Raw genomic sequence first — 24,654 nt, 5'->3', positions numbered from 1 at the left:
GGGACCCCCAGTGTCCTTTGCCCCCCCAACAAACCCCTAGGGGACCCCCAGTGTCCTCCTGCCCACCCCCAGCTCTGGGGGACCCTCCACCACCCTGCCATCCCCCAGCCCCTGCACTGGGACACCCAGGGGTCCTGACCCCCCCAAGCCCCCCACCCCACAGAAGGGAGGCAGGAAGGGGGGGGAGGAGGCGTTAAATTACTCCGGTTTATTTATAACAGACCTTCAGCCAGTACAGTACAAAACTTACAGTAGTAGATCTCGTTACACAAATAGGTAATTACAATATCTTACAGATACAAAAGCTCCTGCGGTCACAGGGGGAGGGCGGGGGGGTGTTTTTTGTCCAAAAGCGAGTCTAACCTCACAAAAAAGGGAAAAACAAAGACGACAGCAAAACCATTAACGATATACAAATGAAAACTTGTTAGAAAGGAAGGAGAGGCCGTAGCCAGCGGGGGGGAGTGGGCGGGGGGCTGGGGTATTGCACATCATCGTTTGTTCTTCATACATCTGATTAAAAAATATAGATATTTACACGAGTAAAGCGACCTGGAGTTTTACAAAATTCCTACATTTTTGTTTTAGACTCTTTTACAGGAAAAAGAAAAGAGATGGAAAGAAAAAAAAACAACCCAAGAGCAGTCAGAAACTGCAGAGCTTCCATTTCGGTTTGTAAAAACCCCTTTTTGGGTTTGTTTCAGCACTGAGGGGGCGCAGGGGGGCTCCGGCTTGTTCTCCCGCCCCCAGTTATCGGCAGCAGCGGCCGGGAAGGGGCGAGCCAAGCCCCAGCTCAGCCATCCCCTCTCCCCATTGACACCATCAACAGAAAAGCAAGAAAGGAGGAAAAAAACCCAAAAATATATAAAATAAGAAAATGGGAAATAGGGGCAACGGGAGTTGCCGCCGCGTGAGGTGGTTGTGTTTGTGTCTGTAGAAAAAGGAACAGCCTTTGGTTTCAACCTCAGGAGAGCCCTGGGGAGCGGCTGCTGCTGAGGGGCGTTTTATGCATCCTGGGCCTGGGTAGGAAGCGGGGGCCCCCCCCGGGTGGGGGGGCTGTGGCCGGGGGTCCCGGCTGCTGCGGGAGCCGCGAGCACCAAGGACACAGCGGCCAGTTCTGCCGTGGCCCCCGCCAGGGATCTGTGCCGGGCTCACGCTTTATTTTTGGTTATCGGCTGCTTCCCCGGCTCCACTAAATCCCTTTTGCCAGGGGACCCCGTCCTGGGGGGTCCCCGGCTCCGGACCCCCCGTGGGACCGGGAGCCCCTTCCCTCAGCGTTTCGCCCCCGAAAACCATCCGGCTCCCGGGAATTTGTCCCTGGGGCCACTCGGAGCCTGTCCCAGGGGAATGGGGCTTAGAAGACGGTTGCTCAATGCAGCAGACGACACCCCCAACCTCCCACCCTCTTTCAGACCCTCTGAACACGGCAGGGGGGTCCCGGGGGTCCCGCTGCTGGTGGGACCGAGGGCAAAGCTCTGGCGTTCAGGGTGCCGCTGCCCCGACTCCTCCGTGCAAGCAAGAGCAGGGCAGGTGCTGCGGGAACAGAGGTGACACTGGACCACGGGGAGACCCCAACGATCCCCCAGGAATGCCAGAAGGAGCAACTCGCCCGAGAAGGCTTTTGGGGGCAGAGGGAGTGTGTGTGGGGGAGTCCAGATCCGGCATCCCCACTGCTGGCGGGCAGCGTAGGGGATCAAACCCTGCAGCAGAGCGGGCTGGAGATACTGGCCTGTGCCGAGGAAGAGGAGGAGGAGGAGGAGAAGATCCCAGATAGCAGAATGGAGCTGTCACCTGGACGCTTGCCATCTTCCTGGCTTATGTTTCCTTCATTGAAGCGGAGGGCTGCGGACCCCCATCGCCCCCTCCACGGGGCCAGGCGTACGGGGGACTTCAAACACCGCAGGAGAGAAAAGCCAGGCAAAACCCAGCTTCATCAACCTGGCCCTGCCGGCACTGCCGCCAGCATAACCAGCCCCGCGGGAAGGCGGGGGGGGGGGTCCCTGCTTTATGCTCCATGTATTTAAACTCATTAAAGCTCAGGGTGCAGCGGCCCCCCACTAGACGCAGGGGGACTCGGGGCCGACGGAGGGGGGAGTCCCGGGGGTTTTTAGCACCTAATCTGAGGTTCGCTTCGCCCGAGAGCGGGGACGGGCAATGCCGGGCTTGCACCAAGGAAAGGGCTCGGAGCTCCAGGCTGGCGCGTGGCCCTGTGCCGTGCCGTGCCAGAGAGCCGACCGGGACCGGGGCAGGAGAGGTGGGAGAACAGTCTCAAAAATTCAAGTGAGACTTTGGGGGTGGGGGGGAGAAGAGTTATAAAAAGAGAAACTAAAAAGCTTAATAAATAACAGAGGGAGGTGAGAGAGGTGGGGGGGAAAAGCACAAAAAAGTCCATTAATATTTAAATAACTCCATTTATAAAAAGGCAAATTGTTAAGAGCTCCCCCTTGTCGGGGTTGGTTTTTTTTTTTTTTAGTTATTGATATTTTTTTTTTAAATATTTTTTGTAGCCAAAGTCAGTGCAAAGGAGTATAAAAGAAAAACCAACAGTTCCATGCCCTAAGGGTGGAGGGGCTGAGCTAGAGACAGAGGAAGAGTTGAGGGCAGGCTGGGGGGGGGACAGGGAGAGAAGTTGGGGGGGTGGGTTTAGCCGACTTTATGCTCGCCCCGCACTATGTGGGAGGAGAACTCGTACCGGTCCTGGCTGTGGTAGCCACAGATGTTGCATTCGAAAGGGTCTCTGAAGCCGTGGCAGCCCATGTGGATGGTGAACATGACGTGGTCCAGGAAAAGGATGCGGCAGTGCTCGCACTTGAAGGCCCTGATCTGCTCCCCGTCCTCATTGACCACCCGCAGGGCTTCTTTGGCGGAGCTGGGCGTGGAGCGGGCGGCCGGGGGTCCCTCCGGCAACTTGGGGTCCTCTTTGGCGTAGGCTGGGCTCTGGCGGCTGCTGGCGCAGTTCCCCGCCGGCAGCTGCGAGCTCCGCTCTTCGTGGTTGCTCTCCGTGTCCGTCGAGTCCTGGCAGCCGTTGGTGGGCGATACGCCCTGCTCCCGGCTCCGGTACACCACCTGCACCCCGTCTGGCACATCCTCGTGGCCCTCGGTGGCCTCCCGGCTCCCCGGCATCTCCAGCCGGCCCGGCAGAGGCTGGATCTGGGTGTAGACGGAGCTGATGACAGGGGTGACTTCCGAGATGCAGTTTGTGGGGGGGAGCCGGAGGGGGCGAAGGTGCTCCCCCCCCATCAGGGACAGAGAGCTGCTGTAGGAGGGGTCAAGGGGGTGGTGGGCCGAGACCATCTCCACGTCCTTCTCGAAGCCGGAGTTCACGTCGAAGGGGAGGTCCGAGAGGGTGAATCGCATCTGCTTCTCCCCTGCCGGGAAGGAGACCAGCGTCAGAACGGACAGGCTTGGTTTTGGGGTACATTCCTTCCACCCCCCCCGCCACGATGTCCTCTCCCTCCCCAGCACCATGTGCGAGACCTGCCCCGTCCCAGGATTGTGGGGATGAAAGGCGCTATGCGAACACCAGCCGCATGCCCAAGTGCAGTCTCTGCTCCCGGGGGGCCAGTCCTGGCTCCAGCAACCAGGGGGTCCCCTCTCCCTCCTCTTTCCTGTCTGCCCAGGAAGCAAGGGGGGGGGGAAATCCCCTTACCCACGAATTTCTGAGGTGTCGATCGTTTCCGTTTGGTGAGGCTGTTCGCCAGCCGGTCAATAAACGTCGGCCGATCGGACGAGGGGTGAAGCAGAGAGTCCGGCACTATCTCCAGGTCTCGCATCTCGTCACCTGGCAAGACAAGGGAAACCCAGTTCAGCCGGCAACCACGGGACGGGGCGAGCGGGATGGGCACGCTGCGACCCAGGCCGGAGACTCCGCAGCCAGCGCTTGAGGCACGCCACTCCTGCCCTCTGCCAGCTGGGACGGACCTACGGAAAGGCTCCCGGGCTGCCTGCTCCAGGCCCAGAGCTTACCCCGTCGGTGAATCGGTCGCAGGGGAGCGCCGGCAGCCGGTCCGCCTCCCTTCTTCATCGAGCTGGGCCCGCTCCTGCCACTTTGGGGAAGAGGAGCCGGCTTCAATGGATTGAAGTGCCCTCGCTTTTCTTGCCGGCTCTCAACCCCATCCTGGAGAGACCTGCCCTGCGTCACTGCTGGTGAGGGCAGCTCTGCCAGTCCCATGCCCCGCAGGTTACGGATCATCCAGTTAAAGCAGCCATGCGGCCTTAACCAGTAAACCTCGCCGTAAGCACCGGTGGCTCTAGTGGGACCAGGTCCGGCTCCAAAAGGGTGAGGAGCAAGGAAGGCTCCGGCTTTGGTTCTTTGCCGGCGCAGCAGAGACAGGGGAGTCTGCAGGCTCCACAGAGGAGCCAGAAGCTGCTTCCAAGCCACACGGTGCCCGTTTCAGACACCTGCCCACAGGGGTAAATCCCCTACATCGCGGTGTCGTAGCTGCATTCCGTTATTTATGGAAAACACTCTCGGTAGTTCTTGCACTAGAAATATGGGCCAAGGGTGTGTTTTGATTCAGGGGGCTTTAAAATTTGGCTGGCGGCGAGGGGAGGAACCAGGGAGGTAACACTTTGCACTTGCAGAGGTTTGCGGCATTAACCAACGCACACGCATAGCACCTTTCATCCCATGATCGCTGGGGCACAGAGAGCTCCGGGGCTCACGCTCTCCCCCACGCAGCACCCCCCCTTTTCTAATGGGAAGGATGTCCCCAAAGTTCAACCCTGCCAGCCAGAGACAGGGCTGGAAAGTGAACCTATGCCCCCCCAGTCCGGTTTTCCCACCCTGCCAGGACCCCTTGTCATGTCCCCAGATGGGACAGCAGGGCTCTGGCCCCCCCGACCTGGCTGTCCCGCGGCACTGACCTTGCTGGCTGGACAGCGACTGTGGTTCAGTGTTCAGACTCTGCAGGTAGTTGTGGCACCGCTCCTTGTGCTCCTCCAGCGTGCTCTGCTGCTTGTAGCTCCGGCCGCAGTAGTTGCACTTGTAGGGCTTGCCGACGGTGGGGGAGGAGACTGCAAAACAGGCAAACCAGAGCCTGGCCGTAAGAACAGACATAGTGCTCTCACCAAAGAGCCCAGTGAAGGGCTGGACGTGCGTTGACAGGAGAGAAAAGAGGCAGGCATGGGTCGACAAGGAGAGTCACAGCGGGGCAGCGACCCTTGCCGTCAGACCACCACACCATCTAGCTGTGCCGCGGAGAAAGGACCTCTCCGGCATGTCTTGAGCAACAGTTTCCAGAGCTGGGAGCAAGAGCCACGACCTGCAGCTCTCAGCTCCTGCCTCAGCCTTCCTCCTGACCACCATGTACCCCAAACACAGCTACTGCACACAGCCCAGCAGCTAGACGATTCGCCTCCTCAAATGCCGCTCCCTTACAGAGAGCCGCAGGAGAAGGGCTGGATGCTCCTGGATTTTGACAGATGGGGAGCTATGAAAATAAATTGTAATTTGGCCAAATACCTAAGCCAAAATGTCTCTGACCTGGCTTTTACCTACACTCTGCTCCCAAGACACCAGCGATACGGGTTTCTAGCAGCTGCCTGGCCACATTACACACCTCCAGGTAAACCCTCGTGCTGGAAGCCCTGATGGCAAAGGCAGTATTTAAGGAGGGCAGCTGGACCCCCCAAACTTTTTAAACATTTCTAAGCATTTCTTCATCCTCCATTCACCACAGAGTGCTTGGTGGCTCGGCCAGCAGGTAGTTGCCCCCTCACCAAGATGTGCAATAAGACACTCGCCACACACATTTTTATTCTCATCTCTCCCAGTTTTCTCACTCCTGACTGAAAATCGCCGAAGCCACCCCAGGTCGGCGTTCAGCCTTGCCGGCCAGCGATCACCAGACAGAGGAGGGTTGCCACCGTGTGCCACAGAGCCGGTGGCACTCCTCGCAGTGGGCTGCACACGCCATGTCATTATCTGCGTGTTTTAACCAGCAGACTACTTACAGTGAAAAATCATGACCCCTCCCGAGGGGAGATGGTATCTCTGAACCCCGTCGCAGTTTCCATTGCGCTGCGAGGCTGCTGTCTGCTCAGGGGATGGGGAAATGCAAATGCTGACATGGGGGTTTTGTGCCGCTTGCCGGGTGATTGCTAATTAGGTATAATCACGGCAGCAGACCAGCCAACATCCTTTGGGCACAGGGGAAAGGCCAAGGCGGTCCCCACCCCATTAAATAGTCTGGGAGGGAGATAAAGGGATCTAGGCTCCAAGTGACCTGCTGCTGCAGGTTGATCACACTCAGATGCCTTTTAGGGCAGACAGCTCGTTAGGCAAGAAGATGCTAATGGGAAAAAAATGCAAGTGCAAGGAAGATGAGCCGGAGAGGCGGGTGGGCTCTACAGCCCCCTGCACGCCCCCTGGGCACTCAACCAGGATGGAGGGCACAGCCCCACACGCTCCCTTCTCCCTGGACGTCGCTCCTGACCAGGAGCTCGCCTCCCAAAAAAAGGCAGGACACGAAACTGTGGAGCTGTGCCATGCCAGGGAGGGGGATGGGGTCTGCCAGGGACTGTGGTGTCTGAGACGAGCCCAAAAACTGCTGTGCCCTTTCCCTCTGACACTGCCCCAGGGATGGGGAGGTTGGTTTTAGCAGCAGGGCAATGCCCTGAAATCAGCTGCTTTTGCTGGAAGCCAGAGCCCATCACCCTCTGCCCGGGACGTGCTGGTAGGGACGTCAGCCAGCCCCATGGCTGCGTCACACTCGCTCCGTCCAGCTCTGGTGCAAGGCTCAGGGAGGAGTGCGCTGTCTGCTGCAAGCCACCTAGACCAGGCTCATTCCGTTCCTGTCAGATTTAAGGGGTTGTTTGGGGTTTTTTTGCAGCTTGTGGTTTAACCTTTAACTGCTTTTTAAAAAAACACATTTTCAGGCTGTAGGTGAATTCACATTTACCCCCCGCCCTGGCTCTGACACCTGGATTCATGTGAAGTGTTTTGCACTGCAGCTGAGAAGCAGGGCCAGCACCTCCTCTTGCGACAGCTTGTACCAGATCCTGCCCAAACACCACTGCAGCAGCCCCAAACAGTGGCGGTCAATGAGGAGACCGGCTGCGTCCACACAAGCCGTACCCCTGCCCAGTCCCAGCCTCGCAGCTCAGCCAAGCTGCAGGCAGATCCAGGAGTCCAGGAGCCACCATGGATTTCACCACTGAAGCTCCGGGTTAGAAATCAGTCTGGAGAAGCTGATGACAAGTGCAAATCTCTCCTCCCAGCCCTCCCCAGGCAGCAGCATTGTCGCAGAGCAGCTGAATATTAGTTTACTCCAGTCCCAAGGGAGGCAAGGATACCACTAGCCTCCGAGTACGAACACAAAAATGTGCGTTAGAAATTTACTCCTCAAATCTAGCAATTTAGATGTGAGAGCCTCAACTCCAAATTCCATTTCGTCCATTAATCTCCATCACTTGTGCAGCTTTTAAAGTTAAGAGTTCCCCAAATGGCTCAGTTTTGTTACTCCTAAACAAAACAACCCAAACCCCTGCATGTGTCTGTGCTTCACAAAGCTCCCCTGATAGCTGCGTTAGGATTGGAGTTGGCTTTCCAAGCCAGGAAGCTCCGCATGGATACCCTGAAGTTATTTCCTCAGGATCCAGCCTTCCCTGTCCCTGCGTCAGCTTGTGTTTCGGGGTTCTGGGGGCAGGCAGCTGCCTGCAGTGCCGGGGGACAGCAGGACAGGGAGAAGCCTGGGACCTGGCCATCGCCTGACCATGCTGGGACGGCTCCCTGGGGACACAGGGACCAAGCTGTCCTCCTGCCCACACACCTTGGCAGCAAAGGTCTCGCTCCCAGCGTCGAGGCTCCTCTGGGGCTCTGCCCATGCCGCAGCGATGCCCTGCCACGGTGGTTTGCTAAGTCTGCGCTGGGTTTCCCCTCGCAGAGGGTCAGCTACGGCTCAGGGACAGCGTTTTACGGTGGCTGCAGGACAAGGAGGGAGGCTCTGTCCTGAGCCAGGCTTTGCAATGCAATCAGTCGCTTTTCTTTTTACTCCTTAGTCTGTTCTTTGAAAATGTCCTCTTTTACCCACTGACACGTGCTTGTGTCTCAGGTGGACTTGGTCCATCTGTCACCTAACACGAGCGAGAGGCTTCCAACAAGCAACGAGGTCTGTTTAGGATCCCCAAAGTTCTTCACTCATGTAATACCCAAAACATAAGCAAGGGGGACGCTCTCCTCGCCACCGGGCCCCACCAGGAGAAGTTTCTTCTGACCAAGTACAACAAACAGAAAGGATCCCTCTGAACACAAACTCCAGGTTCGTTTATTTACTGGGCTGCGAAGCAGTGAGGACTAAAAGGGAGGGAAGTCTCAGGGGACCGGCGGCAAGTCTCAGCTGTCCCGGGTGTGGGCTGCAGCTTCTGATCTATTTCAGAGCAACGCAGCATGTTTGATCTGGATTTTAATACCTCACTTTTTTGGACAGCACATCTTCCGAGATGAAAGCTCAGCATCCCTCATGGGGATGGCATGAAACGCACATGCCTCTAGTTAAGGCAGAGGGAGGGAAAGCCAAGCCCCACTGCCTTCCACCCAGGCAGGGTAACCGTTAGACTTTTGCCTGTGAAATCCACATTAAACGAAGGTTTTTCTTAGTAATTAGCTCCCATAAAGACTAATTTTTGTTTGATATGTTGAGGGCTTGTCCCATTTCTGTGTCTCTTGACTGAAGGACTCAAGGCGACCCTTTCCACGCCTGGCAGTGGGGAGACGTTGTCACAGCTCTGTGAAGGACCCACCTCTGGATGTTCAGCGAGGGCGAACGTGGTGGACAGGCACAGCCTGAGAGGGGGATCTTGACCCACAAGAAAAGACATGACCAAGGAGTCCAGAAATGACCCTGCATCCCTGGGCCTGGACGGCTTGGGGTCCCCTGAAGCACATTAATTAGGAGAAAGCCCCCATGAGCACGAGGCAGGCTTGGAGCAGGATCTCACCAGCCACGGCAGCTGCTGGTGCAGCATGTGCCCCTTGGCTCAGGTCTGCACATCTGCCCTCACGACTCTCTCGGCTGCCAGCGAGTCGGGGTTCCCGGAATGGGGCTCAGCCACCTAGCGCCCCAAAACCCCACATACCAACACGGAAGGGATGGGGAGGGTTTAAACAAAGCAAAAAACGGAGACCTTCCTAATGGGACTCTGCTCCGGACACACCAGAGTATTTTTTTTCAAAAATCCAGGAGCCATCCAGCTTTGGAGCACCTATCCCCTGCCAAAAACCCGTGCGCTGAAGGTCCCCAGGCAGGGGCTCGTCAGCAGCACCCTGGAAGGGCAGAGGGCAGAGCCGCCGGCAAGGCGAGCTCGCTGCAGATGGATGCCAAAGCCCTCCGCTCCACCGCGGTAACTCCTCCCCGAGCCGATGCAGCGCTGCCCAAGATGGAGCGCGGCTCGGCACGCCGGCCGAGCTGCTGCCGCTCGGAGCAGCTGGGGGCGGAGGGGAGGAAGATGGATGATGCTGATTGCTCCAGACTGAAGGACTCGTCAGGAGAGCTGAAGGCCTTGAGGTGGAGTGGCCATGGCTCAGCTGCTCCGAGCAGCCGCTGCGGTGCTTCGCGGGGAGCCGGGCTGTCACCGGAGCCTGGCTTTCCTTACCCTCCAAGCAGGGCAGGAGTAGATGCACACACTCTTTGCTCTCTAGAGTTAATGACACGAGGCTTTTTACCTCCAACTACTGCCTTCTTGCTTTTTTCCAACCCTCCCCCCCTTTATAGATTAGGAAAGAACATGGGGAAAGGATTTCTTTGGCATTTCTCCCCATTAACTGGCAAAGCCTGGGGCCGCTAACTTCACCTCCTCCCCCAGGGTGAAACCAACTCTTTCCCGATCACCTGGGTATCGGAAACGCCACCCGCTGCCATATTCCGGCCACGCTGGAGAACCAAACCAGAGACTAAAAAAGTTTTACACTGAGAAGCAGCTGTCCCTTAGCAGCAGGGATGTCCAGAGACAAAAATATAATGGATGGGAAGCTCCTGCAAACTCCCCAAACCTCCTCCCACAGAGATGCCAGGCAAGAACCAACAGCCCCATTTCCAGGCTTTGCACCTTGCTTTGGGGGTCAAACCACCTGGATTCCCCTCCGGCATCTCCCATAAAGTCTCAGATGTGTGTGCAGGAGGGAGATAAATCCCAAAAGAAACTGCAAAGTGGGAAGATTTGTCCACAGCAAGATGGTAGCTTAAGCCCAGAGCATCGCACCCTCCGACTGAGAAGGGCAGAAACTTAAATAAAATCGAGGCTCTCAGGCCAGGCTGCGAGGGGGGAGCAGGCTTCTGGGCTCCTGGGCAAGACTGCAATGAGAACAGGCTCTTTAGGGGACAGGTTTCTTCCTTCAAGGAAGCACACGACACTCATTTCCATGCAGCACTCAAAAGGTTAGAGAGAGTCACAGGTGTTCAAAGCCATCTGTGTGAACTTTAAAAGCCCCAGCAGCACCACAGAAACACGCCGGTACGCAAATCAAGGGAAAACAATCACAAACCAGGGGGCCGGCTGGCGTACTTCACTCCCACCCATGGCCCCAGCCAGCTGTTACATCACGGAACCGGAGGGTGAAAACCACATCTCAAATGTCATATTTAAAAAGGACAATGTCAAAACAACACACAAACAAAACCCCTCAGCACTCATTTTCACTGGGGCAGGGCACACCCAAGGGTGGGACCTATCTTGACTCAATAAAATCTATTAAACATTTATCTTTATAAGTAAGAGATGCAATAACCCCCAGGAATGACTGGAACAAAGCAGCACAAAGCCCCGCAGACGGCCCTCTGGTCAGCGGAGTTCCCAGACCATTAACCAGACACTGACACAACCTCCCCCAGGCACATGCTCTGCCTTCGGCAGGTCGGCTCTGCACCACGACAGCAGCGTGGTGACCGCAGCAAGTCGGAAGCCGGTAAGGGACCAAGTTTGGCTGCTGTCAGTTGGGACCTTGAGGCTGGCGCTTTTGGAAGCTGGCCTCAAATCCATGGTTTTGTACCATCATTATGTGTTCCTTCTCTGCCTCCCCACCCCTTCCCAGCCCGTGGCCGGCCAGAGCTACCCACCGGAGTGCGTTCGCAGGTGGCCGGTGAGCGCATCCCTCCTGCGGCAGGCGTAGTTGCAGAAGGGACATTTGAAGGGCTTCTCGCCAGAGTGCAGTTTGATGTGACGCAGGAGGTTTCCCTTCTGGGTGAAGGAGGCTCCGCACTGGTTGCAGTGGAATGGTCTTTCTCCTGCAAAACCAGAGCAGTGGGTGAAACTCACAATTAAAAGCACTTTCCAAGTCTGCAGAGGAGCAGCTCTCAAACCAACAGCCTGGGAGACCAGAAGCATTCACGGGTTCAGCAGCACTGAGCCTGTTGGACAGGGAAAACCCTAGGTTAACTACCAAACGCAGTGCTCTGGATGTGACCCCCAATGTAGGGAGTGACAGATCTGCTGCTGGAGGTTGGACAGTGACGAGGAAAGACCAGCTACATGCACTTTCCTGGACCTTTCCTCATTAGCATCTTCTGGCCACCATCACTGGGGTCAGCATCTTGGACCCAATACCCATCTCCCACAGCATCCGTGCCCACCAGCCAACACATGCTTGCCACCTGGCTTCAGAAATTCACTTTTCTCCAGCCCAGGCTGCCCCTGCCCCAGCAGCAATGCCAGCCTCGGGGCTGCCACTCACCAGTGTGGCTGCGCTTGTGCACCATCAGCACGTTGGGGCCGATGCACACCATCCCACAGATGTCGCATTTCAGCTTGCCGTTGGGCAGTCGAATGCCCCCGGGGGAGTGAGGGTCCTGGCCTGTCCCATCACAGTAGCCCAGGGGCTCTGAAAGCGAGTCCTCCACGATCACACTGTCCTCCTTCTCAAGCATCCGATCATCCTGTGACAGCAGCCGGCTGGCTTCCTCATCGCTGTACATCTCCACCTTGATAGAATTTGCTACAAGGAGGCAGAAGGGATAAGACACAGTCAGTGGAGAAAAAACTCTTAAATTAAAGAAGTCTGGAGCACAGCTTAGGCAAGACTTACTCCTAAAAGAAATACTGTAATGAGTTAAGTGATTTGTTTGCGATAAATGTGCATCTTATTTTGTCGACTGCTCAAGAACCGACATCATACACGGATCACAGGAGGTTATGGGCTGGACGGATTGTTTGCACACCCCGCAGATTACGGCTCTGCATCTTCCTTTGTAAGGTGACTGACTGAAGAAAAAGACATTTAGTTCCCTGAATTCAAAGGCAGAAGGGGAAAGAAAAACCACTCGTGCTTTTAAAGTACTGCAGACGAAGTAAAGACACCAAATTTTGACACTCTGAAGCAATAAAGGGCTCAAAATCCACTAGCACAAAGAGCTTAACACGAGTCTCTTGGATAGTCAGTAAATTCGGCTCATTAGAGAAGCCATTGCTTCACCGCAAGTTTTCATCTTTGCTACAAGACCTGGGATCCATCAACTATCTAAAGGCAGAAAAAAGAAACCAAAGAGAGGACGGTGCTGTCTGAAAACCCCCACCCCTGCCCAAGGCGTGCTGATCACTGCCTCACCAGCAGCCCTGGCTCAGACCAGGCTCCCTGCAGGCAGCTCTGTCTCTTCCTCTTCCCTCAACTGCCAAAGAGGCTGCAGGAATCGTGTCGAATGCAGGGAGGGGACAAACATGCAGACACCTGTGGGGTGGTGTTTGGGCACCGAAAACCCTGAGAAGGCTTGTGTGAAACTAGGGAAGTGAATGTGAGCGATGCCAGGGACAAGGGAAAGGTCCCACAGCTGAGGGCTGGTGACTCCCAAGAGCAGCTGCTCCGCAGCGGTTTTGGTCCAGACAAGAGCAGAGAGAGGGCAGAAGCCGAAGGAACCATGCTCAAGAACCCCACCAAAGCTGGATGAAAGAGGGGCGCGGGGCCAGGGCAGCAGGTGGGTCTCCCCGCCGCAGGACGGGTGCTGCAACAAAGCCCCCAGGTTTCCCTCCCCATCGCTACCTTTCCTTCCTCCTGCTGCATCAGGAGCGGAGGCTGGCGAGGGGATGCGCCAGCCCTGACCTACATTCCCGGCTGCTCTAATGATCTGTGGAATGCCACAAATCAAACACTCCCCGAGACGACGGCGACCACTCTGCTCCCTCCGCTGCCAGCAACCTGCAGCCCTGTGGGGACCGGGAGAGGGAATGACGGGGAAACCTCTCCCCCTCCTCCCTCTGCCACCTCCCAATGAACTTGTCCACCCAGATCCTGCACACTTCCTCTCTTGGCCAAGTGTTGGAGCGATCATCCCACCTCGTGACGCCAGCTGTACCCTCTGCTCGAGGGAGAACTGCTGCCGGGACACCCTCAGCCTCGGTGAAAAGTTGCCTGTTTGGAGACCCAGTCTTTAAATATCGAATTGGAAAGTTTCCTCCCACTTTAAGCCATTGCCAGCAGCCGGGAGCGAGAGAGAATGCCCTGGGGAGGCTCCCCAGCACTCTCCAGCCAGGGACGGCCGCTCCTTGGCCGATCGCATCCACTACCTGCTCCCGTAGTGCTGGTCCTGGCAGGCCGGAGGAAGATGACGATGGAATAAAGTCGAATCCAGGTCATCCACATGGTCATGCACTGAGCCCACGGGCTTGAACAAAATATTTACAGAATCCGTTTAAATATCAGATTCTTATTTCTTCCATTTAAAGCAGGAGGTTCTTCCCAATCCCTTAAGAGGAGAACTGTGGGGGCTGGAGGAACTGAACTTTATATACACAAAGGAGACTCTGCTGCTGCCCGGAGGGTAGGAGATTGCAGAGTCCAAGCTGCCTTGTGGAGACAGGCGTGAGAACGGAGCAGACTGAGTGCAACCACACAGAAATCTCAGCAGCTTCCAGATCTGGTGCTGACTCGATCCCTGGGGCTCGTTCAAGCTCTTTGTGAGAGCGCGAACGCTCACCCATGGTCCAGGGACGCCTGTGGCATGCCAACAGATGCAGCGTACCAGCCAAGGGGATTCGAGAAAACCTTGGTAACATCCCGGACACCAAACCATCGGGAGGATTTGACCTTTAAAACCTAAGGGGGGTTCTGAACAAACTCTCCCATCGGCTGCAGCAGGGATGATCCGTCCCAGTGAGCGAGCAGGAAGGCTTTGGGTCGCTTACCGGGCAAGGAGGACGCACGAACACCGGAGAGTGGAGATGGTGGCAGCAGGACGGTCCCAGTCCCAGGGAGACCTGCACCTCCTGCTCCCCCGGGAATGGCAGACACGCAGCCCCGGAGGAGCCAGGCCACGTGCTTGGAGAGGAAAGCTCCTCTTCCGCACCACCTTCGACACGGCAGGCAGGAGGGCTCTGGCTCTTCCCCAGAGCTAGGTACAGCTTCACAAGTGGGGATTAACGAGGAGCAGCAGCATGGAAGTGATTCATCCGAGACTGCGTGAGGTTTATTGCCGGGTGAAGAGCCCAGGAATTCTGGCTCTTGCTCCCTTCCTTCCCTTCCTGGATCCTTGCAGCAGACAATGCTGCCTTCCCAGAGAGGCTCCAGGCAACATGAACTGTGCATACACCCGGCCTTGGCAATTGGAGGCACTTTCAGACCGTCTGCTGAGCCACTGGCCAAAGTCACCACTGGCTGCAGACCGGGAGGAGACTCTGCGGCTGAAGCATTCTTGCAGGGGGAGCAGAACTTTATTTATGTGTTGGCCGGTGCCACCATGCTCCCCTGGGAGCATCCAGGAGACCCAGCGCAAACAGACGCCGCTGTGCACAAACACGAAGTGAAAAGCTCCTCTCTCGGTGGCGGGAGCTGCCTGGACGAGTTGACGTTTGCTGCACTTTGATTTTCTGGTTGTTTTTTTTTTTTTTCTCCCATTCCCCTGGGGACTTATTTTTTTCCTGGGCATAGAAGGGACGCCAACTATTGTTCTGTAATTCTCCTTTCAGAACCAATGCAGAGTCCGGTCTCACTGGAGAGAAGTCTCTGCTGGCAGAACAGGTTATATAATATTCTTGCTCCTCTGGGGCATGATGCTTGCTGGATGAACCAGCTGTGAAGTCAAGTCAGATCAGAGGCAATACCATCACTAGCATCCTGCTGTTAAAGGGGAAGGGATCGTTATTGTCCTTTCAGTCAGTCCACGTGCTCAATTCCTTTTGCTTCTGATCAAGCGAAAAGGCTATGTTACCTCTCAGAACTGTCCTCTGCGAAAAAGCTAAGATTTCATTTCTTTGCAGAGCTTCTAAGCGTTTTTATAGGGCAAATGTAAAATAAATAGCAAGTAATAAAAGGAAAAAATGGCAACAGAGCTAATTCATAACACTACCACTTCTGAAAACGTCATGTTTTGGGTTTATTTTATCCTGGTTCAGAAAGAGCAACCTTCAAACGCCAGGGCCTAACCAGAGGTGTCCCAAGCACCTAACTCCTGGAAGCCCACATGGATAAATTACAAGGGAGTTTCTCTGCTATGGAAAAGCAATAGGCAATTGCATGCTAGAAGCCAGGAGAGAGGGAAGATCAGAGCAGTGCCGGTCTTTTCAGTGTTTTGGTTGAGTCAATCTGGTAGAGATAGCCCAACTGTTGGCTCTTGAATACCGAGAGTGCAATTCGGAGCGGGACTTGCCAACTTGTCTTGTCTCAGCGCTCCTTCTTTTCATGCGTCAACATGACTTAACGGCATGTAGGGCCTATGGAAACTTGACTGCTGCCCCAAGAAGGCTGCGATGTAAGTTAAGCCTGTACCAGCTGTACTGAGCTCATCCAGGGCCACACCATTCCTCAGCGCACAAGGGAAATGTCACGTTTCTCATCAATCACCACAGCAAGCAACGGGAGTGGACGGCGTGCCAGGACGAGGGACAGACTGTGGCAACTCTGAAATCAGACCTATTTTCTGGGGGAGGTTCTTAATATAACTGAAAAAGCAGTTTCATTAATTTTAAATAAAAAGCAAAGAAATCCATTAGTAGACAGGGAAGGAGATGGTAAGCTTCATGTTGTGGACAGGAGATTCCCCACACCAGTCTCGTTTCTGGATTAGTTCCCTGTCAGGTGCCAGCCACCAGCTCGGCCGACGGCACTCTGCCGGGCGAGAGCACATGGAGTTAGAGGCACGACCAGGCAAGACCTCAGGGGGCACACACCCTCTCTGCTCTGCAGTGCCACGGCGAGCTGACAAGAGCTGGCAGAAGAGGAGCTCCCCAAGGAGCACGCTGCCTCTCCCCTCTTCCGCTCATTTCTTGGTGGTGGGGAGGAGGCAGAAAGGATGGAGAGACACGATGGCAAAGCCAGTGCCTGAACAAAATAGCACAGACTGGCCAGGGGTAGGTGAAGGCTGGGAGCTGGTGGCATGTTTCATCACCCCGTGGCACTCCCGGTGTATCCAAACATGCCCAGGGGCTCTCTGAACCTCCCGCAGCTACACAAATACCTTCCCAACAGACTCATTCACGTAGAGGCAGAGTTCTGCTGCTATGTGAACTGCTGTGCACACCGCGGACTCCAACCTGCCCCAGCTACTACATGAGAGGAAGCGGAGCAGCTTCTCATTTCCCACACAGCCATCTAGATGGATATAAAAAATAACTTATTCCAAAGCAACCAATGGCTCTGCAGCCCCTCCATAGCTGCAATCATTAACAGTCTGGAACACGCAGCTGCTTGAAAGTCAAGGTGAAATTCACAACAAGGAAAGACCCCGAGTCCTCAGCATCACCACAGCCCATTTGAAAAACTCCGGGCTCAGCAGCAGCCGGTGCCCAGGATCAGTAACCGGGCAGCTGCTCTGCACGGAGACCAAAGCAGGGTTTTATCCTCTTCGGTTGGAAAACAAAGAGTCAGACTCAGAGAGAAATCTGTCACAGCGGGAAGTCAAAATTTATGTCACGCCTGAGAGAGTGCAGGGTTTGGGGACAACACAGGCAGACCTTGGCATGGTTTTTTTCAGTTAAGTCGGCATACTCACCACTGAGAGAGCGGCTCGGGGAGGAGTGCTGGCTGTTGGGTGTGCTCACCGTGGGTCCCACGATCGCCGAGCTGAACTCCTTCTCCAGAGAGGAATCCCCACTACCTTTGGGAGGAGGGAAACACAAATGAGTGATGCCTGAAGTATGGCTTGTGGGCTCCCACTGGCTTCACCCCACCAAGCCCTCTTCCCAGCATCTCTGCTTTGGAAGGGGGCTGCTGATGGGCCCTTCGGGGGGCTTGAGGACACAGCTTTTACCCCAACGACACTGTCTGCCACGCACACCAGCACAGGATTAGACAGGAGCTTGGTGCTTTCTGGACCACAGTCCTCCAGCTGTGACCTCCTCAGACACAACAGCCCCAAGCCAGCGTCCTGCCGACGGCAGCAGCATGCTTTGCTCAACTCGCCGGCTTGCAGAGAGGTTGCAGAAGGGGAAAGGGGTCGGCAGGCCACGCTGGAGGGCTCTGAGGGAGCTCTGGCTGGCACTGCAGTGAGGGGGCCAGGGCACCCCCCCGCACAAGCATCAATCCCCCACCGAAACGACCCGTGCCTTGATCTGCCAGGCTGACCCCACTGCTCTGCCTGGGCAAGCGGGTCCCTTCGCCAGGCATAGGGATCCCCCTCCCCGACAGTCCCTATTGAACTGACAATTCCCAAGCAGATACTCACGTCCCTGGGAAGCCGAGCCCACCCCGGACAGACCCTTGCAGTCCCTGGAACCAGGCCCTTGCCCATTCACGCTGGAAAGCTAATTCAGCAATACAGCTGCCTACCAGGAGCAAGCCCAGATCACCTCGAGCCCATGGCATTTGCGCGGCAGGCTAGACTCATTTTTTCCCCGTCGGGGGCTAGCAGGTTTCTGTTCCGGCAAGACCTGCTGTCTGCCAGCGCACAGAAAACCCCCGGTCCCCTGCCAGCCCTCCCCACCGCGCACCCAAGAGCTGGGCAGCTGCCTGCAGTGGCTGCTCCTCGGCGATGCTGTGGGGACAGGGACAGCGGAGTTTCACGATGGAAAGTGCAGAAGCTCCGTGAACGCCTTCAGCACAGCTGGGAATGTTATTTCTAAATACTTGCATCTGGAGAAACTCTTCTCTCGGTGCTCCCCGAGCCCAGTTCATCCCATTGTCTGATGACTACTGGGACGCTGAGCTCATCAGCCTCGCTGAGCATGGGAATCATTTATGGTAACTGCCCTCAGTGAGACAGCATCTTCTAAATTGCTGCTCAACTGACACCAAGCTGGGACACCCCAGCACCATCCTCACCCTCCCCAACTCCCCGCGGCAGCATTTTGAAGAGGTTTTCTTTCCTCCTGGGGTCACAGTAGGAGAGACTTCGAGGACCTTTCCCTCTCCCCTCCCCACACTTCGGTGAGCCTGGCAAGCTGCTGCCAGCGAGTTTGAGTCACGCAAAGCCTACGTGCACTGCCAGCCACAGCAGAAGAGGTTAATGAGAAGGCTGAACAACGAGCCCGGTGGAGGAAAGCACCCTGCTGCCGAGAAGGAGCTAGCCCCACATTACTCTGCAGGCTGGGGGCACATCCTGAGGCCGAAAACCAAACAGCCGCTGCGTGGGGTGAGACAGACCCTCTCAAAGGGTCTCGGTACATCATAAGTGGCATCCTGAGCCTACCTCACTCATATTCACGTCCACGGGCATCTCGGGGGGGGGTCAGGCCTTTCCTTCCCTCTCCTCCCTGCCAGCACAGGGGATTTCAGACACCTATAAATCACCCTCCAGAGTCAGTCCCTCTGCCCAGCACAGCCCCCTGCACCCCTTCTCCTCCGCGCACAGAGAGCGAGCAGAGACGGCACCGAGTTATTTCAGGATCCTCCCCCCCGCCGCTCCCGTTTAACTCGCATTATTCTACCTTGCTGGAGATACCCTGGAGTGTTATCACAGCCAACTCCTTGGAAACAGCGCTGGAGCCCAGGCTGCGTGTGCATGTCTGCGTCGCTGGCAGGGCGCACGCAGCCACTCACCTTCCAGGAAGAGCAGATTCCTGGAAGCGAGGGAAACGACCGTCATTTTACAGTCAGGCGGCATGGCGAGCGGGAACCCGGGCTGTGCCTCTCCCCGGCTCGGGGACACGCGGCTGTGGCCTTCAGAAAGCACGGAGCTGCACCGAACCAGCCAGGGACGATGCTCTAAGGAGGGAGAGGAGGGAGCAGGCACGGGATGGGGGATCAGGGATGCTGCGGGATCTCTGCTCTGCCTTCACAAGGCAGCCGGCTGCCCGGGGGCTCAATGACCAGGCAGAGGACCCGAAATATCATATCGGTGGGAAATACAGGATCCAGTGACCGGAGGGAGAACAGCATCATCCCCAACATCAGCCTACAGTCAGCAATGGCTCATTTGGGCTCTGACCCTCTTGCATTGAAAAGGGATGGGGACACCAAAGCCTCGGTCCTCAGCTCCAGAAACAGAGCAAAACTGTCTCATATTAAACTCCTCCAGCCATCCGGTGTGTCCGGACCCAGAGCACACCAGAGCCAGGCAGCTCTGGAGCAGATGCTCAGCCCAGAAGACTGGCACTTCACACCTTCTCAGCACTCTGCATACACAAGCATATCCATACCAAACAGCCAAAGCCCACAGTCACGACACACGAGACCACGGCCTCAAGTTGCAAGGATGCTTTTAGGCAGAGTTTCCAGGTGAGCTTACCTTGGCATGCAGTTCCCATCCTACAAAAAAAAACCCCCTCCTGGTCCCAGGTTTAACCCTGAAGATATGATCAGGGCTCATTAACAAAGCATCCAGGTGATGCTGACAGCAGGAAGAGCCCCGCTGCACTGTTTTACAACCTGTTCCCAGCTACTGCCAATCTCCGATGTACTGGAGAAAGGTTAAAAAACCCACACTAGAATTTAAGTTAAACATTAAGGAGAAAGAAGAAGTTAATTTCTCCTCAGTCCCTTCAAGCATAAAGGCAGGGCACAGCATCCCATTTTCAGCTCAAAGCTCAGCTCCTCTGCCAGCTAGCTTCATCCTCCAGATCCCAAAGGATCCTTCTTATCCCAAAGGATCCCCAATCTCCGTCTGACTGGAAGCACCAAGGGATAACTGAGCTGATCCTTGGCACCTAGCCCTCCCTGAAACAGGGGTCAGGCCAGCGTGAACCTTTGCACTGCCAAGAGCCTCTGCTCCCCTGGGAGGGATCACTGTCAAACCCACGCAGAGCCGCACAGACCTCAGCCAGGACCCCCTCTGCCAGAAAATCACACCCCCACCCCCACCGGGGATGGGGCTTTTCCCCTCCGTGCAGCAGGGAGTCTGACACTGGGACCCCCGATAATGGCTCCTGAGGGCGGCTCGGAGCCCCGGGAAGGTGGGCAGGCTGCCCGCTGCCGACAGCAAGAGCTGAAGCACTATCCCACCCCTGGGAGCAACCAGCGCCTGGTTTCGACGGTCTCTCAGCAATTTCCCTCTCTGATAACTTTTCAGACTTGAGATTTCAGGAAATATTGGGTCACATTTCATTTGCTCTAAAAAAAACAAATGGAAACCTGAACGTCAGGCAAGAGACAGTTCGTCTGTCTGTAGCCCAGTTATCCAAGGAGCTGAGAGCATTTAACCCTGTTCTCAGGTGACAGCACCCAAATAAAAGAGGGTAAAATGGAGGAGATCTGGGGTGTTTTGGGGAGCAAAGCTGCGGCGGGAGGACAGCCTGAAAACTTCCCCTGTCTTCCATCAGCCTCTGACATGCACACACACAGGCAAAAGAAGCAGAGGCAGACTTCCGAGGGTGCTCGGCCATCCCAGGGAGCGAGGGAGGGCCAGATCCTGTGGGAAACTGCAGTGGGACGGGGACCTGATCCCACCCTGCCCGCACAGGGCATCCTTGGTCTGGGATGAGGTGGCTGGTGAGGCTGCTCTGGTGCTTTCTTCTGCACAGAGCTGTGCTGGCTTGGACAGACCAAGGTGCTCAGCCCTTCTTTACTATCTGCAAAATGGCAATGCTGCCCAGCACGCAGGACCGACACAAGCAAAGAGCAGCAAAGCCGTTATCTGCATGATCCGAATGCTGTTTCTTTGGGTTAAGCATCTACAGAAGGACTTACAGCCCAAGGAGGTGCCACCCAAGGAACCGGCATGCAGCACGGAGAGGTCTCTTGCCCGCCTCCACCTTGTTCCTACCCCCTCTGTGGTAACGACTCTGTCTCTACCAGAGCTGTTTCAAAACTGACTTATTTTCCTGTGAAGAATTCAAAGGAGAAAAAGTATTTCACATTCACGAGGAGTTTCCGGGCTTTCGGTTACCTTGCTATTTGACGAACATGAACTTTTTCTTTTTTAAGAGTTCGTTTAATTAAACATATTTCACAGAAACAAGTTTCAAGAGCTCTGCTGTTTGTTTCCTCTAGTCATTTCAGATCCACAGCAGCTCAGTGACCCGAAGCGGCTAATTGGCAGGCCTTGACCCTGACGATTAGCTGATTGTCGTTAGGCCTGCTCTGACCCCCAGGCCAGGTAGATAGGCTGGGCAGCATAGACTTTGCTCCACTAGTACCAGGGAACTCAAAAAAAGAAAATCCACCCTGGCCAGGACAGCCTGCAGAGCTCCGGTAATGCTGCGGTAATGCTGCTTTTCCCTTCTCCCGTCCTTTAACCGTTCCCCTTCCCTCCAAACTCCAGGAGCTGCTTAAACCTCAGATCCCCAGGACTTCCAGCACTGAAAGCTCACATGCACCCCAAGAGGGATTTAGGCTGTGCCGAGGGAGATGGGCTTTTTCTGTTGCCTCTTTTCGGACCTTCTTTCTGGGCTGCAGCACCTCCATGCTTGCGGGGAATCATGGACCTGCCGCAGGGACCATGGGGAAAGGGGGGAGGCTCACCCATGGAACTCCCTGAGGAAAAGCAAAGCCACAGCTCTGCAGGCGACATGGACCTCCGCGCCGAGCACACCCACACACCTCCAAACTCTGCTGGAGGATGGCGGCGAGTGCCGGGGGGACACGGTTCTGCTGAGCGGAAAGCTGAGTGAAGCTAAGAAAGCAGCCGCTTTCAGAAGGCAGCCGCCCTGGCACAGTGCGATCAGCCAGCTTCAGGGAAGCATTTTGTTATTTAGTGGAGACATTCTGGCAACTAAAATCCAAGCAGCAAACTGCAGTGAGCGCCTTGAGAAGAGCCAAGCATCTAACCCAAGCAGGGATCCTCCGGGGATCGGAGGAAATCTTCATAGAAAGAAGGAGCACACAATAACTCTGAGGATGAACTTTGTCAGGACGTGCAACATGTAACGTGATTTATGCAAAGGGGCGTTGTGCAAGGTCCCCCGCGCAGCTCTGTCAATGCACCAAGTCCCGGCCACCACAACCGCTCGTTAGAACAGCCGGGGTCCTCTCTCCCTTCCAATGCACTTCAACTTCTGACCTTCATCCCTGCTGAGCCATTCATCCCCAGCACCCCCCCCAGCTCCTCCAGCTCACAGGGCTCGCACAGAGACGTCCTCCTGCCTCTCATGTCGCTGGGGCCAGATGAGGTAATCGTGAGAGTTTCTTCTGGCTTTGCCTCTTCTAAATCTACATCAGGTCTTACTCTAATCCCCCCCTTCTCCTGAGCAAAGATGGACAAACTGAGGTGTTTTCACACTGCAAACACCAGTCCCCCAGAGATAAGAACAAATCCCACCAAACCAGCTTTCACTTACAGCCCATACCAGCTGCGAGCCAGGTTTCTGCAGGCCACCAGATAATCTAAATCCCCCCAGTGCCACCAGGGTCCCCTCTGGAGATGGTCACTGGGGCTGCAACCCCCTGCACGGCAGCTCCGGTTCATGCGAACCCGATGGTTACGGAGCAGTCTGGCATGCCAGCAGCTTCCAGCACCCAGATCTAGCCCAGCCCCAGGCTGCCTCCCCCTCTCCCCACAGACATTTCATGGCTTTATGTCTGGAACTCAGCCTGGTTTTAATCTTAACGCACACCGATAGACAACAGCGCTGGACTTGGTGAGGCGCACAGCTGAGATCACCTGCGGGGGTCTTAAATATCGCACTGCTTCCAGTCGTGGGTTTGGCATCGTGCATTCAGCGTACCAGAGAGTGGGACTAAACCACCCATTTCATGAGCACAGTCAGAAGCCCTGAAGGAATGACCAGCCTCCCTGAGACCTTTCGGCACTGGGACTGCACAGCCATCGCAGGAAATACATTTTCCTTTCGGCTTGCAGCTAGGGTTGAAACTTCACCTATTGCTGGCGTGCCAGCAGCCACCCACCGGCTCAGCAGGTGAAGACACAGGCACATAAACTTCACTGTAAACTACCAGGGCTCAGCCTAGGTACCGTTTTTTCAGTTAGCTGTTTATTCTGCCATGGGCTTTAACACTTCTCAGATACTTAATGAAACAGGCTGATGTTCTGAATACTGTTCCTCAATGCTTAATCTGTGATGGCGACAGCAGCACAGCCTCGGGCAAAGCAGCCAAGCACAGGACAGCTTATACCCAGAGGATGAGACTGAGCACCTTAAAACGTTAGCAACCCAAAATAGCCGGCAAAAATCAAGAGCAGACGTACCAGATATGTAAGATCGTCCATTACAGTCTTCTATATCCATCGTTAAGGTACTTTGCTGAAAGAGAAAGCAGAGCTCAGTCAGAGTTAGCCTCCAGAAGCTGCTCAGACTCTCCTCCTCCACTAAAACTGCCCAACAGCTTCTCGGAGCAGACGAGTTACTCTACCCCAAGTTCCTTTAAGGCTGCTTTGCAGCCCTGGGCTTAACACCGTCAACACTGACTTCACCATCAACCCCAGCAGACTACACTGATCCTCCCATATCTGAGCAGTGCTTTCCAGGCACTCCTCTTGGAAAGTGAATGCCAACACCAGCAGCAAGCGGTGGTCCTGGCAGCAAAGCTGCGATGCTGTGGATGAACGCCACAGTAAACATGGAGGGTTTCATCCCCCGCATGCAGACCACCACCACCGCTGCTCTGTGGCACGCATGGGAAACGGTGTTAGCTCTTAAAGCCAAACATGGGACACTTGGAGCGGGCAGAGACAGAGGAAGAGCAGCTGCCAGCTCCCCTGGGACAGCTGAGAGCTGGAGAGTCACCAGTCCAGATGGACAGACGGCCACTGCCACAGCCCCAGGAAGCAAGGTGGGCCAGCAATTTGCTTCTCCCACTCCGGCAAGGGGCTGCTGCTGGGAACCAACATGGTCACGCCAGACACTGCAGCAGGGCAATGAAGTCTTGAGCGCGGGACGTGCATAGCCAAAGCACTTGGCTTCATTTTATCAATAAAAAGAATCGGGGTTTTGGGCAACCAGACCGAATGCTAACGTACCGCGCTCTGTCGAGCAGCCTTGCAACAGCCTTTCCAACAACCACACCAAAATAAAAGGGAAATCTGCCTTATATTTTGCTGCTTGGCACCCCACGGAGATAATGAACATTTTATACATTCAAATGGCTTTTATTTGTCAATTACACTGGCTGTTTAAAAAACAAAATGAGCCCAGTTTTAGAAACAGGAGTTTTGCTGTTTAGGGCAGGCTCTAATTGGCAGTTGATAGGGTCGGAAACGGAGTGTTTGCTGCAGAGAACAATTAAAAAAAGCAGTAATTTGTGGAGATGAATCGTCTCCTTAAGAAGGAAAAACAACGTGATTTGCAGATTGTGAGCACACACAAGCAGCAGCAACGCTGTTCATTTCCCCCTCTGTTTTTCGAGCAGCTGATACATTGCAGACAGCGAGGCTTTCTAGGGGACTTTGGTACCTTTTCCAGGCT

General features: G+C 55.4%; 1 protein-coding gene across 4 annotated transcripts; it reads right to left on the bottom strand.

The window, feature by feature from the left end:
* Positions 1-2,619: 2,619 nt before the first annotated feature.
* IKZF4 (IKAROS family zinc finger 4 (Eos)) lies at positions 2,620-23,923 on the bottom strand. Of its 4 annotated transcripts, XM_010565090.1 has the most exons (8): positions 23,439-23,921; positions 18,784-18,915; positions 16,911-17,015; positions 11,669-11,929; positions 11,055-11,222; positions 4,867-5,016; positions 3,650-3,781; positions 2,620-3,368 (listed from the first exon to the last, which is right to left on the bottom strand). In XM_010565090.1, the coding sequence occupies exons 1-8, from the start codon at positions 23,476-23,478 to the stop codon at positions 2,644-2,646; spliced, it is 1,713 nt and encodes a 570-aa protein (XP_010563392.1). In that variant the 5' UTR covers positions 23,479-23,921; the 3' UTR covers positions 2,620-2,643. The 4 variants fall into 4 exon arrangements, with proteins under 4 accessions (XP_010563392.1, XP_010563395.1, XP_010563394.1 ...); XM_010565093.1 differs by lacking the exon at positions 3,650-3,781 and having other exon boundaries at positions 23,439-23,923; XM_010565092.1 differs by lacking the exon at positions 18,784-18,915 and having other exon boundaries at positions 23,439-23,918.
* Between the last annotated feature and the right edge of the window lie 731 nt (positions 23,924-24,654).

This window comes from Haliaeetus leucocephalus, unplaced genomic scaffold, assembly GCF_000737465.1.
Source record: "Haliaeetus leucocephalus isolate CR32 unplaced genomic scaffold, Haliaeetus_leucocephalus-4.0 Scaffold186, whole genome shotgun sequence".
Lineage (NCBI taxonomy): Eukaryota > Metazoa > Chordata > Aves > Accipitriformes > Accipitridae > Haliaeetus > Haliaeetus leucocephalus.
The sequence above is the reverse complement of the archived record's forward strand: the minus strand, read 5'-3'. Positions and strand labels throughout refer to the sequence as shown.

What these genes read in the sequence shown, in the direction of transcription:
- IKZF4 (XM_010565090.1), bottom strand. Translation starts at nt 23,478, where the DNA reads ATGGATATAGAAGACTGTAATGGACGATCTTACATATCTG. An exon ending in CCCGAGCCGCTCTCTCAGTG is followed by an intron (nt 11,930 to 16,910) that starts GTGAGTATGCCG and finishes GCCTCCTTGTAG; the next exon opens with CAAATTCTATCAAGGTGGAG. An exon ending in GTCGCTGTCCAGCCAGCAAG is followed by an intron (nt 3,782 to 4,866) that starts GTCAGTGCCGCG and finishes TTGTCTTGCCAG; the next exon opens with GTGACGAGATGCGAGACCTG.